General features: G+C 37.7%; 2 protein-coding genes across 5 annotated transcripts; one reads left to right on the forward strand and one right to left on the reverse strand.

Annotated features, from left to right (window-relative positions):
• The first annotated feature begins 1,214 nt into the window (after window positions 1–1,214).
• Window positions 1,215–3,353, forward strand: LOC120086725 (StAR lipid transfer-like protein). Of its 2 annotated transcripts, XM_090316546.1 has the most exons (3): window positions 1,227–1,491; window positions 2,888–2,973; window positions 3,055–3,353. In XM_090316546.1, exons 1-2 carry the CDS (start codon window positions 1,273–1,275, stop codon window positions 2,960–2,962), a joined length of 294 nt encoding a protein of 97 aa, XP_090172672.1. In that variant the 5' UTR covers window positions 1,227–1,272; the 3' UTR covers window positions 2,963–2,973; window positions 3,055–3,353. The 2 variants fall into 2 exon arrangements, with proteins under 2 accessions (XP_038899465.1, XP_090172672.1); XM_039043537.2 differs by having other exon boundaries at window positions 1,215–1,491; window positions 2,888–3,353.
• Window positions 3,354–4,274: 921 nt separating this feature from the next.
• LOC120086168 (rRNA processing protein-like protein) lies at window positions 4,275–16,062 on the reverse strand. Of its 3 annotated transcripts, none has more exons than XM_039042677.2 (15): window positions 15,531–16,062; window positions 15,398–15,458; window positions 8,552–8,695; window positions 8,275–8,474; window positions 7,758–7,830; window positions 7,543–7,617; window positions 7,339–7,449; window positions 7,202–7,244; window positions 6,538–6,631; window positions 5,428–5,530; window positions 5,252–5,347; window positions 5,132–5,161; window positions 4,945–5,047; window positions 4,695–4,779; window positions 4,275–4,600 (listed from the first exon to the last, which is right to left on the reverse strand). In XM_039042677.2, the coding sequence occupies exons 3-15, from the start codon at window positions 8,639–8,641 to the stop codon at window positions 4,468–4,470; spliced, it is 1,236 nt and encodes a 411-aa protein (XP_038898605.1). In that variant the 5' UTR covers window positions 8,642–8,695; window positions 15,398–15,458; window positions 15,531–16,062; the 3' UTR covers window positions 4,275–4,467. The 3 variants fall into 3 exon arrangements, with proteins under 3 accessions (XP_038898605.1, XP_038898621.1, XP_038898614.1); XM_039042693.2 differs by having other exon boundaries at window positions 8,552–8,723; XM_039042686.2 differs by having other exon boundaries at window positions 8,552–12,046.
• Window positions 16,063–16,278: the final 216 nt, after the last annotated feature.

A 16,278-nucleotide genomic window follows, 5' to 3' on the forward strand; every position in this document is an offset into this window, starting at 1 on the left:
CTACGTCCATCTCCAAATTTCTTCATTTGTTATTTACTTTTCACAATGGTTTAAAAACCTAAGCCATAATTTGAGAACTAAAAAAAGCAACCTTCAAAAAGTTGATTTTGTTTTTTAAATTTGGCTAAGAATTCAATTATTGTACTTGAGAAAAATGTAAATCATTATAAGAAAAATATAAATGAAATAGACTTAATTTTTTTTTAAAAAAAATGGTTACAAAAAACAACCTAAATATCTCGAGTTTCTATTTATGTGACATCAAATAATAAATAATACTTCTCGATAAAATAAAAGTTTAGTTCTAAGGCTCCATTTTTATAACTATTTGGGTTTTCATATACTATACCTGCTTTATCACAATAACTTGATCATGTTTTTCCTCTTTCATAAGTCTAAATTATATATATATATATATATTTTTTTGTAAAAATGAGACCTTAATTTTCAAATTTATAGACCGAAAATGTACAAAGTTTACAAATGGTATAATAAATTATGAATTTGATATGTGATATTTGATAAATCATTGACGTATTCAAAACATTTCAAAATAAATTGATATCTAAAATATAAAATTGAATTTTTCATATACTAGAATCTTTAAGTTCTTGTAAAGATGTGGAATAGGTTAAAAGTAGAAATTTTGACATTGAAACTGAAAGAATCTATTGGACAAAAAATAAACTTTAGGAACCCATAAAAGATATTTTAAAGTTAAAAAATCAAATAGATAGAAGAAAAGATATTTCAAATGATCAAACTGTTGAAAATATTTACAAATATAGTAAAATTTCAGAATTTATCAATGATAGATACTGATAGACACCGAACACATTGATAGACACCGGTAGAAGTCTATAGAGACGGATAGATTTCTATTGGTGTCTATTAGTGACATTAATAGATATTGATAGAAGTCTATCGATGTCTATCAGTATCTATCATTGATAGATTATGAAATTTTGTTATATTCATAAATATTTTGATTTATTTTTCTATTTTTGAATACATCCTTATATACAAACTTAAAAATTAAAAAACGTATTAAACATTTCTAGAGTCGTTTTAACACATATATGACTAAACTTTCGGATAATACCAGAGGGCAGAGAATAGTAAGCGGAGAATTTGGGCTCAATTTGAAGTTTAAGCCCAAAAGAGTGTAGCCCCGGCATAGAAATATTTAGGCCCAGGCCCATTAACGATGGCCTACCTCCTACACGGGTACGGTGACGGCGACTGAATGGGGAAGAAAGCAGAGAAAGAGAGATGGAGGAGATCGGAGGCAGCAACGGTGGTAGCAACGCCCACTGGTGGTGGGCTTTGGCCGGTGCCACGCAGTTCGGTTGGGGTATCGCCTCTTTCCGGCGAGGATTTATCGGCAATTCCAGGATCATGCCCCTTAAGGCCTTCGCCGTTGCTTCGCTTTTCGTCGGGGCCGGCGCCTCGTCTGCCATCGCTTCCCTCAAGGCCTCTGGCATCCACAAGGTTCACTTCGCTTCTTTTCTACTCTGTATCTACCAGTCGCATCTCTTCTTCCTCCCTCTCTCCCATTCTGGATTAGGTTAGAGGTTAATTGGGCGACTTTGATTAGTCTGGTTTTGATTTGTCAGTATGCTGTGAATTTAGCTAATTTTCAGGAGAAATGCAATTCTGAGTTTTTGGCAGCAAAGTTAGTTAATGTTTAATTTGAACTTCCAACTTTGTTGAATCGAATACTGAAATGGAGCTGGGGATGGAAAAGTATTTATGTGGCTATTAGTATCTTAGATCGTGTTAGATTATTTGTTGCTGATATTAGCCATGTTGTTGTTTATCTTCAGCAGTTTTTTTCACTGGCTTGTTGTGTTGGTTAAGTTCGAGAACCTTCTTAGTTCAATTTAGGTATTTCTTCACATGATTTCGAGTAGTTGATTTATGCATAAATTTTTCATATAGTTTTCATATGTTTCAAAGAAAGTCGACGTGGAATGATAGGCAGTGAATAAGACTCTTGGGTGAATTAAGTCTAAGATTCAGACTTATTGTCCACCATTTAATGGTTTTTCTATCTAAGGATAATTTTGAAATCTTTACGAAAGTTCAAAGGTTGTATTACAACTTTTGAGAGAATAAGGTTTTTTTTTTTTTTTTTTTTTTTTTTTTTTTTTTTTTTTTTTTAATTAAAAAAAAAAAAAAAAGACAAAGTTGAGGAGTATAATCTAAAATTTAGCCTAAAGTTTGGTACACTTGGAAACCACATACAAGTTGAGGCTTTGTAGCTTTCAAGAGGACCCTTAAAGTAAAGGTTTGAGGCTTTCGGTGAGAATTTAAACTTTTTTCCATAAAATTGGTGTCAAACTCAATTCTGACGCCTAGAATACATGCATACTTACAGTTAAAAGTCAGATTTACATCATTGCGTTGAAGCCTTCTGTTAGCTCAATGCAAAAGCAACAGCTAATGTTTCCGGTTAATACGAATGACTGAAAATTATCCATTGTTGAGGAGTATGAAGGATCTGTATTTTCTTTCTTATAGGCAGAGGTAATTTCGAACATATTAAGAGGGATGCTATTTCATATAGTCCATGATCAACAAGGTAGGCAACATTCATGGTTATGACAGGCTAATGGTATAGAAATAGGATCTTGATGTCACCATTCTGTGAACTTTGGTTTGTGATTAGCAATCGTCCCTTTTTTCTTGTTCTTATGGATGAACAAATGAAGCCACTGTTGTCACTTACAAAATCATGGGTTTGCAAAAGTGATTTCAATGGGCACAGAATTTCTCAAGAAGTGATATGATCTTGATGAAAGAAAAGAAATATACTTATCCAGAAGTGGCTGCTGAAATGAATGATTTGATTACTAGTTTTTGGTTTTGGGGTGTATTGGAACAGGTGGAAGATATGATGGAAGTAGGGGCCAGTATCAGGAGTGGATTGGGGATTCGTCGAAGGGCACAAGATGAATGATGAATGATTGTGTATGGCAGCTTGTGTTATTTTATTCTGTGGATAACTGCGAACATCTTCACTTTCACTTTCACTTTCACTTTCACTTTCAGGAATGCATATACTCACCAACACGAGTCAACTAAAGTCTCTCCATAGCACAGACTCTGCACTTTCTTCAATGGTGAAAGTCACGAAGGATTAGATTCCTTTTTTCCCCCTTTATCAACACCCTTAGTTATTTTGTTGTGTAGCAATGAAATCAGATCACTGATTAAGGGCTCAAGGGCTTAGAAAGTCATTCCATATTGTCCTTATTTTACTTGACTGCTTACTTATAGATGTCCACAACCTTCTTAAAGGCACAATTTCTTTATTTATTTAGTTAAAATTCTCTTTGCTGATTTGTTCATCTTTGTTTTTCTTTCCTTTTTCTTCTTGGTCATGCAAACAAGATCCTCTTTCTAAATTATAGACGATGACCCATTTTTGGACATATCCGTAAATCATTTTTTTTTTTTTTTTGTAAAAGATAATTATTACAATGTCTTATAGTAACGTATTAGCCTCGATTGACTTGAGCAGTGCTACTCTATATAAATATGTTATTTATTTACATAAAAAAAATAGTTAGAAAATTGTTCAATGCCACGAGGCATGACTTTTAAAGTCTCAATTGAAGGAGAAATGGGGGAAGGACAATTTTCTGCCCATTGGCTAGGGGATTAAATTCTTGTCCCCACCTCGATAAATATAACACAAAAACCATAAAACACACACACATATATACATCACACAAAAATCATAGCTTCAACCATTAGTCCATTTCTAATTTTTTTAATCTTACTTTAATACATTTCTAAGATGTGAATGGTTTAATATTAAATCTTTTCTATTTCTTAAATCCCGAATGTTGTAATGTTGTAATATGTAAATCATAACTTTTAGAAACATAATTATTTTTATTAAGAAGTTTTACAATATTTTCTTTGAATAAGGATGTATTAGAAATTTATTTAATATAAAAACTTTTATTTGGTTAATAATTAATTTAAAATTATTAAAAAATGAAATGCAGAATTTTTCTACGACGAACTCTATCCTCACAAATCACAAATCTCCCGCTGTTTTTCACACAGTTGAAGATTGAAATAAGGAATAACAAAGCCATCTCCGTCTTGTCCCATGATGATCTCGATTTGAGTCATTAAATTGTAATCTACTTGAATCCAATAATTATTAGGGAGATTAATCAAGTGATTATTATGAATGTCGCAACCCCATTGAATACCCAGATGCATAGGCAAACCTAATATAAAAAAAGGTAAACAAATAGGCAAAATAGGTGTATAATTGATATTTCAACACGTAAACAAAACTGTCCAATTCAAGGAACGCATTAAGATTAAAGTTGCAATAACTCAAGAACCTTGAAATGGTGGTGTAAAGACCGAAGGAGCTCGATAAACAAACAAGTAAAATGACAAAAAATCTAAAAAAGTGGGGGCGAAATACAAATAGATGTACTAAACGGCTGTGGTCGTAGTTGACTTGTGGAGTTTCAAACCAAAGATGTTGTTGACTAGTTTGGGAGTGGCTTGGTGAAGATCCACAGGCATAGGAGTCATGAAGTTCACTATCTTTTCGTGGATAGTGTATCTACAAGAAGTGATCAAATCAAATCAATCTTCACACAAACAATCAAAACACTGAAATCCAGAAAACATATCATTACAAATGATCTAAATCTCACCTTATCTTCCGACTCTTCGAGGCTCGCCGATCGACTATCTTTCTCTTCTTTGTTTGCAACTTTTTCAATGCATAAAACGCTGTCTCTGTTTACATATTCACACAAACATCCTTAACTATCATCATCCCACCCCAACATCTATCATCTCCATTCTCAAATAAAGCATTATAATTATTTTTCATAGTAATTTTCTTTTGCTTTCTTAAAAGTTCTTATTAACTAACATTTTATGATGAGAGAAAATCTTTACCAGATGAATTTGGATCAATTGTCTCAAAGAACTCCTTCAACAATTGCTGATAGAATTCAGAGTCGTCCAGAAGTTCAGCATCACCTCCTTCAGCTTGTGCTTCCTAACCATAATAAGAGTCGTTAATGAGAAAACATTAAAATTTCCAAGGAATATCGAAAGAAATAAAGATAAAGACAGTATTTACCTGCCCCTTGCTCTTGCTATCGTCAAGAACCTGTCATTGCCATGCATAATAGCATTAACAGCATTAGCATTCAGAGAAAGAAAGTGGAATACTGAAGGACAAGGATTTGCTCATTGTTACCATTCCAAATACGTGTACAGTTGATCTCCTAAGCTGCATTTGATTAAGCATCCTACTTGGATCTCTCATATATGCAGCTACCTGTTCGCTGATATTCTGTTACCATCAACAGAATAAGTTAGCACAGCCATTTCTCACACAAACCAAGCAAGCGGGGAAATAAGCAAAGAGCTAACCTGATTGAAGGCCTGCAATTTGCCTTTAATAGCTGCAGCACCTGTTGTGACTTGTGTTTTCCTATGCCATTTGTCAATTGACTTGTCCCTGAAAGCCCCTATCCTGCAACATACCAACACATGTAGCTTCTTCTTCAACATCCATTTCCTAGAAGCTACACAAATCCTCCGGAAATATTCATTTATAACTATCATTTAACATCTTCATACACCGTCATAAAGAGAATTGATGACAATCACTATATAGATCCCCATCTCCATTATTATCAATTGGACATATATCTATTCATGTTTTCATCATTAGGTTAGTCCTATATCTATGCTCGTCTACAATTGTTGTTGGGGAGAGAGAGGGCATGCTTCATCAAGAAAGTTGAAGAAAGGAGAACCAATTTTTTTTAAGCCCATATTTAACATTTCTTTTTTTGGATAGAATCAACAACTATCGAGGAAAAAAATGAAAGAATACAAGAATGCAAAGACAAAAAAAAAACAAGCCCACAAAAGTACCCCTCTAAAGAAAGGTTTTTAACCAAGTAAGATGTTACCTAGCAAATAATTATAAAAAAGTTTCAATACCAAAGCCCAAAGAAAAACATGAAATCTCGCTAAGATCCCTGTCCATACTCTCAACAATCCATTATTCCTCTCCCCCCAAATATCCCACATCAAAGCACACACCCTAACAAATCACAAAAAAATGGCCCTTCTCTCTAAAAAGCGGATGGAAGAGGAACTCCAACAAACCAGAACACAACACACACCCCAGCCCATTTTTAACATTAAGTCAACGGCAAAAACAGCAAATACAGAGGCTGCTTCTGTGCCGCATAAATGCATATATCAACGATTCAACATATAATGCTCGACTTGCACACTCTTGGTTTAGACCACCGTTTTCTAACTTATCAAACTATGACTATCTACCCGTGGAAAACTAAGCCCCCATGCAGCCTAATCCTTTCTTCAAGGAAAGTGATTGTTTGATTAGTCTAAACTGGCTAAAAAGATTCAAACTATACTAATTTTCAGAAAGAAAAAAAAAAAAAGGTGAATGAGAGTTGACCATAATGGTGCTTTGTTAAAAAAAAAAAAAAAAAAAGGGAGCACCTCTGATGCATCTGAGCAACTCGGAACCAATCTTCATCATTTTCATTTTGAGTATTTGAGATTCTGGAAGACTCCAAAAGCTTTGCAGTTCCTCCTGGATGGCCAATAGAAGGATCGAAGTGTCCAAAAAAAAGAGAGAAAAGCTCAGTCAGTGTTAACGCATGCACCAATTATAACTATTGGTCCACACATGCAACAAACACATTCAGTATCAATAGTACAAGAAGAAAAAGCTCGTGAGGTATCTCACAGGTCCATGAGGAAAACAATTTTTCTTAAGTGCATAAATTCGAGAAGTATCTCATGGGTTCATGTTGGTACTAGCAATACGTAAATCATAATATTATGAAATGATGATCATGCCCAGCACAACTTCCAAAAAAAAGATTTGCTGTGCATAATTGACTTAACAAGCCCACTGCCTTAAGAATAGTCCAAACTCCTGTTTGTGAAAGGAATACACAGTAAGCAAACCCAACTATCCCATCGAAGTTAATGCTCACTCCTCTATCTCAATGGGCTAATAACTATAATGTGCATGATAAAATTTACTTACTACCCTTGTATTCTTTCTTTTCTTCTCAATAAAAGTTCAATAAATCAAATTTTCTCAAAAAAGAAGTCTTCCTAGTACTGAAAGACACAGAGATGAAAATTTCCATACCATCGGTGGCTTGAACGATATGCTTATTATTTTCAAGTAAAGCCTGTCAAAACAGAGTACCAGAATTAATAGAAGAGGTAACAGCCATGGCATCATGATCATGAATAGAAGGAACAATGTTTTATGAAAAATCAAACCTCTTGCAGTTCCCATAAAGAATTCAAAGTGTTCTTTGATGATGTAATCAAATCTGAATATGCCACCTCAACACCCTTGTCTAATTCACAAAATGAGGACTTAATTGGCTCCTGCAGACAAACATATACTATTTAGAACTAAATATTTTCACTTGAAAATATGGCAAGCGGATTTCAAGAAATGATAGTTTGCTACCAAGAGACCTTTGGCAATCTATTTGAGTTGGAGAATGCCTTCTGAAGCAAAAATCTAAGCTCAAGACTTTTGTCCCACAAAGCCTAAAACCATAAGAAGGAACATTATGAGAATCTTAGATTTTCCAACAAACGGTAAGAACACTGGAACTTCGCCAATTATATTCCATTGCACATATACTTGAACCTATTTGGTAGATCATAAAATGGAAGCATTGATATACCCTTTGATTCTTTACGGCTTGACCTTTAAGAAAATCTTCATCCTTATGTTGCTTCAAATTCTTCAAAATGTCTCTGAATCAAACATTTTTTTTTTGGTAAGAAACCAGGCATTCATCGAAAAAAGGAAAGAATATACAAAAATAATTGAAATGCACCAAAAATAAAATTATATAGAACACATCAAAATTTGAAAATGCAAAAAAAATAGAATTACATGTAGTTTCTGAGAATAAAAGAGATTAGAACTCTACAATAAACACAGTCAAATCTTTATCAATTGTTCCCGTTATAATTAATTTAGATGAAAAAGATGATTTATGAAAGAAACTTAAGTGTGGACTTTAAAAGCCCAACATCGAAGAAACTTTGAAGTCTGAAAGAGAAGAGAGAGAAAGATAATTAGGACAAAAATTCACACTCCATTCGTAATCTTCTCTATTGTATGAATAATTCCTGAAAACAAACAGTGACTTAAGTGTAAAAGGCAGCAATGAAAAGAATTTAATGATTTCTTACTGCTCCTGGTGACGAAGATCCATATATTCTTTCTCAAGTTCCTCAATCTCGGCATCTTTACGGTCCTCCTCCCCTCCATCTTCCTCTTCTAATTGTTCTTCATCCTCATCGTCTTCAGCTTCTTCTTCCTCATCCTCTTCCATTTCTTCTCCATTCTCTGAATTGTCATTTTCGTCACTAAAGTATTCCTCTTCCCCAACCTAGTTATAAAGCTCAATTAGAGAAGCTATAGAGTTTGAAGAAAATAAATGACTATATTAAAAAAATACCGACTTACAGGAAGTTCAAAATCATCCATGTCTTCATAATCTTCAGACCCACTATCAGTTGCTTGTGATTTTCTCTCCCTTTTTGATGCCGACCCCATATTATGGGATGAAGTCCAGATGACTTGTTGGACCAACTTATTAATTTGTTAAGCCTAAACAAACAAGCCTATCAAATGGAAGCTGAAAGAAGAGACATGTGTTCAAGGGGCACAGTCACTCAACCAACTCACTGGCAAACTAAAGTTCAAGGACACTAACCTAATTCTAAGGTAGAATCCTAATCCTACTAGCACGCAACAAGCACAAGACAAACAGGGAGAAAAACCACGATACAGATCTCTTCTTATTATTCTTAATTGATACACTGAATACAAGAGAACAAGGTGAATAAATAGAGACAATTACAAAAATACCCCTAGGGTAAAAACCCTATTTTCAACACTCCTCCTCAAGTTGGTGCATAAATATCAATAAGACCCAACTTGCTAAGACAACAATCAAAATTAGGTCTCAGTAGCCCCTTGGTGAGAACATCTGCCACTTGTTGATTAGAAGGGATACAGGGGATACAAATGCTCCCATTATCCAGTCTTTCTTTAATGAAGTGTCTGTCGATCTCTACATGTTTGGTTCTGTCATGCTGAACTGGGTTATTTGCGATGCTTATTGTAGCTTTATTATCACAAAACAACTTCATTGGAAGATCCCTGTCTTAGTAAAGATCAGTCAACACCTTATTTAACTAGATTTCTTCACATATCCCTAAACTTATTGCACTGTACTCAGCTTCAGCACTACTCCTAGCCACCACTCCCTGTTTCTTACTTCGCCAGGTGACAAGGTTACCCCAGACAAAGGTGCAATATCCAGAGGTCGACTTTCTATCAATGACAGAGCCTGCCCAATCAGAATCTATGTAGGCTTCAATAGTCCTTTTCCCAGACTTCCTGAACATTAGACCCTTACTTGTATGGGACAGGTAGATCAACTTCCCAACCAACCTCTAGTACCTTTTTCTTACTAACAGGAACTCCGTTGTTTGTAACACCAAGTTTTGCATTATACTCCACAGGTGTGTCAGCAGGTTTACAACCAGTCATGCCTGTTTCTTTGAGCAAGTCAAGTGTATATTTCCTTTGCGACACTGAAATACCTTCTCTTGATCGAGCCACCTCCATTCCCAGAAAGTATCTCAGCTTACCAAGGTCTTTAATTTCAAATTCTCTGGCCATTCTCGTTTTAAGCCTCATAATTTCATTCTCATCATCGCCGGACAGAACAATATCATCGACATACACTATGAGGACGGCAATCTTCCCGGAGTCAGACCGTTTCGTAAATAGTGTATGATCTGAATGCCCTTGGTTGTACCCCTGTGCTTTAACAAATGTGGTGAACCTATCAAACCAAGCCCTTGGGGACTGTTTCAGTCCATATGAGGATTTTTTCAGTCTGTAAAACTCTGTGCTTGAACTGACTCTCGAATCCTAGAGGCGGGCTCATATAGACTTCCTCTTCAAGTTCTCTATTAAAAAACGCATTTTTAACGTCCAACTGATGCAGTGGCCAATCTTTGTTTACAGCAATTGACAACAAAACCCGAATAGTATTGAGTTTGGCTATGGGAGAGAACGTTTCAGAGTAATCAACTCCGTAAGTCTGGGTGAAACCTTTAGCAACAAGTCTGGCCTTATATCGATCAATTGTCCCATCTGATTTGTATTTTACAGTGAATACCCATTTGCATCCAACTGTCTTGTGCCTCTTCAGGTAAAGGCACCTGTTCCCATGTGCCATTTTTCTCAAGCGTCCTCATTTCTTCCATAACAGCCATTTTCCATTCAGAGTTCTCCATTGCTTCACGAATACTGCTTGGGACCGTCCAAGCTTGTAGTAAAAGCTTTAAATTCAGGAGACAAATTATTACATGTCATGTAGCTGTGCATAGAATACTTTACGCATGAACGAGTACCTTTCCTTAGTGCTATTGGAAGATCGAGAGAGGCATCATGATTTTTCACCTCTTTTGGTTTCTCAGCATGACTGGTCACCTGTAAATCAAGACTTTCAGTAGTATCTTCCACTTCCTTGTCAACAGCAGGGCTTTTCCCTTTACTATTATCACTCTTAGCTGTTTCTTCATCTGTCACATATTCAGTATTGCCACCTCCACCTCCTTCATCCTTTTCTTCCTTGCACTTGTCAGTCTCCATACATATATCAACATCATTAGTTTCAGGAATACACGTACCTGAACTAGATGCAAGGTCTGATTCCTGGACCGGAGCCGGCTAATCAATAGGTGGCAATTCTTCCTTTCTACGATTCTTCCTATAGTAGGTTATCCAAGGAATCTAGTTGATAGGGAGGACAGGACAAACTTTTTCAAAACTAGTAGAAGGAATCAAGGTGGAATCCCCTAAGGGAATATCATAGGTGGACCAGTTAGGCTCTTCACTTAGGTTCTCCCCCTGAAGATGACTAACGGGGAAGAAAGGCTGGTCTTCAATGAAAGTAATGTCCATGGAGACAAAGAATTTTCGAGAGGACGGATGATAGCATTTATACCCACGTTGGTGAAGAGGGTACCCAACAAAAACACATTTTTGAGCACAAGGGTGGAATTTTGTACGATTTGGGCCATGGGAGTGGACAAACGCGACACAGCCGAAGACATGGAGGGGTACATCAGAAATCAGGCGAGTAGTTTGAAAGGATTCTTTGAAAAGGTCCAAGGGATTATGAAAGTCATGAAAACGAGAAGGCATACGATTGATGAGGTGAGCCGCTGTAAGAATGGCATCCCCCCACAAGTAGGACGGAAGAGTGGCAGACAACATTAAAGACCGGGCAACCTCCACCAGATGGCGATTTTTACGCTTGGTTACTCCATTTTGTTGGGGAGTATAAGCACACGAGTTCTGGTGGACAATTCCCTTAGACACAAGAAAGTCATGGAAAGAGTAGTTAAAGAACTCTCGTCCATTATCACTCCTCAAAATCCCAATTTTGGCATGGAACTGGATTTCAACCATGGTATAAAATTGTTTAAAGGTAGAAAACACCTCTGACTTATCGGCAAGTAAGAACACCCAAGTAAGGTGTGTATGGTCGTCTATGAAGGTGACGAACCAACATTTACCAGTAGAGGTAGTAGTTGGTGATGGTCCCCAGACATCACTATGAATGAGGGAGAAGGGACTGAATGGCTTATAAGGTTGAGAATGAAACAAAATACGGCTTTGTTTGGCACAAATGCATACATCACAATTTAGAGACGCTATATTAATATTGCGGAATAAATGCGAAAATAAATATTTCATATACTGAAAGTTCGGATGTCCTAAACGATAATGTCATAACATAAAGTCATTTTCAGAAGTAGAAAACTTTAAAGACATAAAACCAGTGTTGTGATCCTCCCTAGAAGAAGCATCGTAAAAAAGGAAGTAGAGCCCACTATCGTGCCGGGCAATGTCAATCGTCATCCCCGACTTCTGATCCTGAAACACAACAGAATCTGGTGAGAAAATAGCCTTACAGTTTAGATCTCTTGTAATTTTACTGACCGATAAAAGATTATATGAGATTTTAGGCACATGAAGTGTATCACGTAATACAAAACCATCAAACGGGGAGGTATTCCCTTTCCCTGCAACCGAGGCAAAAGACCCGTCTGCAATTCTGATACGTTCATTCCCGACACTTGGACAGTAAAAAACAAACAACTCTGAAGAACTAGTGAGATGATCTGTGGCCCCTGAATCTACGATCCAGGGTTTCTTGCCATTAATGCTAATAAGACCAAAAGATGGGAATGTACCTGATTGAGCAATGACACTCACCTCGACAGCATTCAAATTGGTCTTACTATTGGTTGAGGACTGATGCTGTGTATTCTAAGTAACAGAATCACTTACAAAAGCACGCCCGGAGTTTAATCTGTCATGTGACTGTCGTTTCTTACTGTTTGGAGGTCTGCCGTGCAACTTCCAACATTGATCCTTCGTATGTCACGACTTCTTATAATACTCATAGACAGGTGTGGGCTTTTTATCACTGTCGGAATTGGACGCCTTTGAAACAAAGGCTGATGCATCAATAGAGGCTATCACAAGATTGTTCATAGCCTGTGATCGGTCTTCTTCTAGTCGAATCTCTGAACACACCTCTCTGAGAGATGGGGTAGGTCGTTGACCCAATATGGTACTTCGAACATTGTCAAATTTTTTGGGTTCAATCCAGCCAAAAACACACAAATCCGATTTGCCTCTTCAAGTTTCAAATACTGCGCCCTATCTTGTGCACAATTCCAGACAATCTCCCAACACAAATCCATCTCTTGCCAAAACACTGATAGTTTATTGAAGTAGGAAGTAACGTCCATGGTCCCTTGCTTGCATTCATGGACCTGTTTGTGTAACGTGTACAACCAGGATGCGTTCTGTCATTTCGAGTACAAGTCCATGACTACCTCCCAAATATTTCTGGTGATTGCTGCATACAGTAAAGGTCGGCCAATCTGGGGCTCCATACTGTTGATAAGAACAGACCGTAACAGAGAATCCTCCCCTTTCCAGATTCTTCCTTGAGGATCACCTGGGATAGGTTGCGGAATTTCTCCTGTCAGATACCTGAATTTATGCCTTCCTTCTAGGGCCATTCTAATCGACTAGGACCATGAGAAATAATTCTCCCCATTTAGTTTTTCTCCGACCAGAATTCCTGCAGAATTGCCCATTGAACCAGTTAAGTAAGTTGTATTGGACAAAATAGAGAACAAGTTTACCGGATTCTCTAGACAAATAGGTTGTTGGGGATTTGTGCCAAGCATTGTATCAAGATCTGAAATCTGCTGGTGCAGAGAGGCCAACCGTTGTCTTACATCGTCGGAGTAATGAACCGAACTACGAGCAGCTGGAAACTGGGCTGCCATAGTTGACTGACCACATGTCGCCGGCAGGAAGATGGTCGCCGGTAGGTACGAGGATCCCGGTCGGTTGTGTTGCTCGAGGTGGCTGCGGGCTGCCGCTAGTCAGATGCACCTAGGGTAGAATCGAAGAGGTCCTGTTCTCCTTGCCGAACGAGTGGGTTCGCCGGATCTGACGCGAAAACCCTAGGGTACACCGACGCGGTCGAGTTTTTGCAGGTCGAAGCCGAAGCCCTAGGCACGATCGGAAGCTGTTGAAGGTCTGAAGCCCTAGGCGCGATCAGAAGCCCAGCCTGTTCGTCGAGTATCTGCAGGTCGAAGGCACGATTGGGAGCTGTCGAAGAGACTCTGTCTGCCGAAGGGTTACTGCAGATGCAGACGTCCCCGATCAGAGCCAGATCTAATCTGCCTCGCGGTGGGTCTGAGGGGTTGCTGCAACCGTACCTGATCTGAGCCAGATCAGTCGACGGCGGCGCGAGACGAGGCAAATCGGCTCTGTTTGCGTATTCTTCAGATCTGTCCGTGTGCGGCTCCCATTGACAGCGGCTTTGTTGACTGCAACTGGACGGCATAAATTAATTCCGGTAAGGCAGCTTGAAAACACTCCTTTACCGCAGCCCAAATAGCAATTTTCATATCAAAACTCGAAGATTCACCAGCTGAAGGCGACTATGGATGGTTCTCTTCCATAATGGCTAGGGTTTCGTCCCCTTGATCTGATACCATGATGAAAATAATAAAGGAGAGAAACCAACACACAGTTTATGTGGAAACCCTAGAACAGGGAGAAAAACCACGATACAGATCTTTTCTTATTATTCTTAATTGATACACTGAATACAAGAGAACAGGGTGAATAAATAGACAGTAGAGAGCCCTAAGGTGAGAGATAATACAAAAATACTCCTAGGGTAAAAACCCTATTTTCAACACATGCTATCTAGTCAACTATGGTAGCATTGTACACTACTAACCAACAACAACGACATGCACAAGATAGACACAAACTATCTAGCTAACTATAGGAGCATCCTATGGCTACTAGCAAACGAGCAAGTCAAGCATAATCATGGGAGGCAATCAATCCAGTCAAATCGAACATTAAAGCAAAATTATAAGTTCACATACTTAGTGATAGAGAGAAGCTGAGAAAGACCATTAGCACTAACTAAACAACCTAGTAGGTCCTGATACCAACTGTAATGAACTAGGAACATTACCAAACCCTCATACCTACTTAATCCTAGGCTCAACATCAAGACAATTACACAAACTACCATTCTAATCTTTGTTCGAAGAACCTAAACGTACAAGACTAAAAATTTCAAAACTTCAAAACATTAAACAAACCACCTGAAATAATTGATATGATCCAAACTTAAAGGGAACATGCAACTAAATTAAACTGCTAACGACAACTTGGATCAAAACAAGATTAATTTCTGACCTGAACTTAAAGAAAAATAACAAGAAGTTCACAACACTAAACCCAACTAATAGGAGGCAAAACAAATGTACCAAACCAGTGAACCCAACAAAAATATCTAATCTAAAACAATAAAAACAAGGTTCCCAAGTTAGAACTCAATTTGAAACCTTATTCACAATCCAAAGAATGTTTAGAATGAATATACTCATCCAAAAAAACCTTAAACCATAATTCAAATACTCCGAATCAGTCTCGAATTACAAATAGAGAGCTCGCAAGAGTTGTAAACTAATTTACAGTATTTAAAACAAAATCGAAAAGGTTTAACGTGTGTTGTTACCCACTGAAACTCACCAAATGGGTTCAAAACTTTACTAAGAAGTGTTCGAATTCGTCCGAAACTACTCAAAGTCAACAAACAAGAGCCCCCAAGTGTTAGGGACAATTCTAAAACACCTAAAATTGAGTTCGAAAGAGTTTAGAACGAATAGTTACCTACTGAAAGCAGCCAAACGGCGTCAAATGCTTCCTATTTGGAGTTCCAATAAGCTTAATCCTGTATATTTGAAGTCGTTAGGGAGTGAGTAACACAAAACTAAAGTCGATTGAGTGCGGGTAAATGTCAAACCTTGTCGAGACGAAGTAAAACGTCGCTATACTTGCCGAAAACGTGTATGCCGCAGAAAATCGTCACAGATGCCAGAAAACACGCCTCTGAGAGTCAATTCGCCAGATACGTCGCCGGGAAGGGAGAAGTCGCGCCGCTACACTGAGGTGAACGACGAACAGTCGCGGGAGGGGGAGAACAAGCCGCTCGGATGCTTGCTGTTGCGAACTGCGCGCTGTCGGGGAGTAAGAACAGTCGCCGGAGAGAAAGGACTGGACAGGTGAACGGGTCTTCTGCGGCTGGAAAACGAAACTGAAGAGCGGGGCGGGAGCTTCACGTTTAAGAGGGAGAGAGGATGAGAGAGACTGTGGTAGGGCTTATATATACTTAATTGATTAGCTCGACTGCTATCCTATTATATATACTTTGTATAACGGAGTTGGGGAAAATATGAGAGAAACAAAGTTCATTCAAAGTTAAGGTGTTGGTTACGAACTATATATATATATGAAATAGACGAAAAACATACGATGGTACCATAGCCACCATAGCCTTCGATTAAACTTAGTTGAATCTATAAGAACATGGAGGGTTCAAGTTCCTTTGTGCAATCAACAGTTCCAAAATTTGATGACCATTATGATCATTAGGCAATGCTCATGGAAAATTTTCTACATTCGAAGGAGTATTGGTGTTTGATAGAAAACAGAATTTTTGTAGTAGTAGAAGATGTGGTTCTCGTAGATGCACAAAAGAAGAATATTGATGA

This window comes from Benincasa hispida, chromosome 1 (genome assembly GCF_027475165.1).
Source record: "Benincasa hispida cultivar pf3 chromosome 1, pf3_genome.v1.1, whole genome shotgun sequence".
In the NCBI taxonomy this organism is placed as follows: domain Eukaryota; kingdom Viridiplantae; phylum Streptophyta; class Magnoliopsida; order Cucurbitales; family Cucurbitaceae; genus Benincasa; species Benincasa hispida.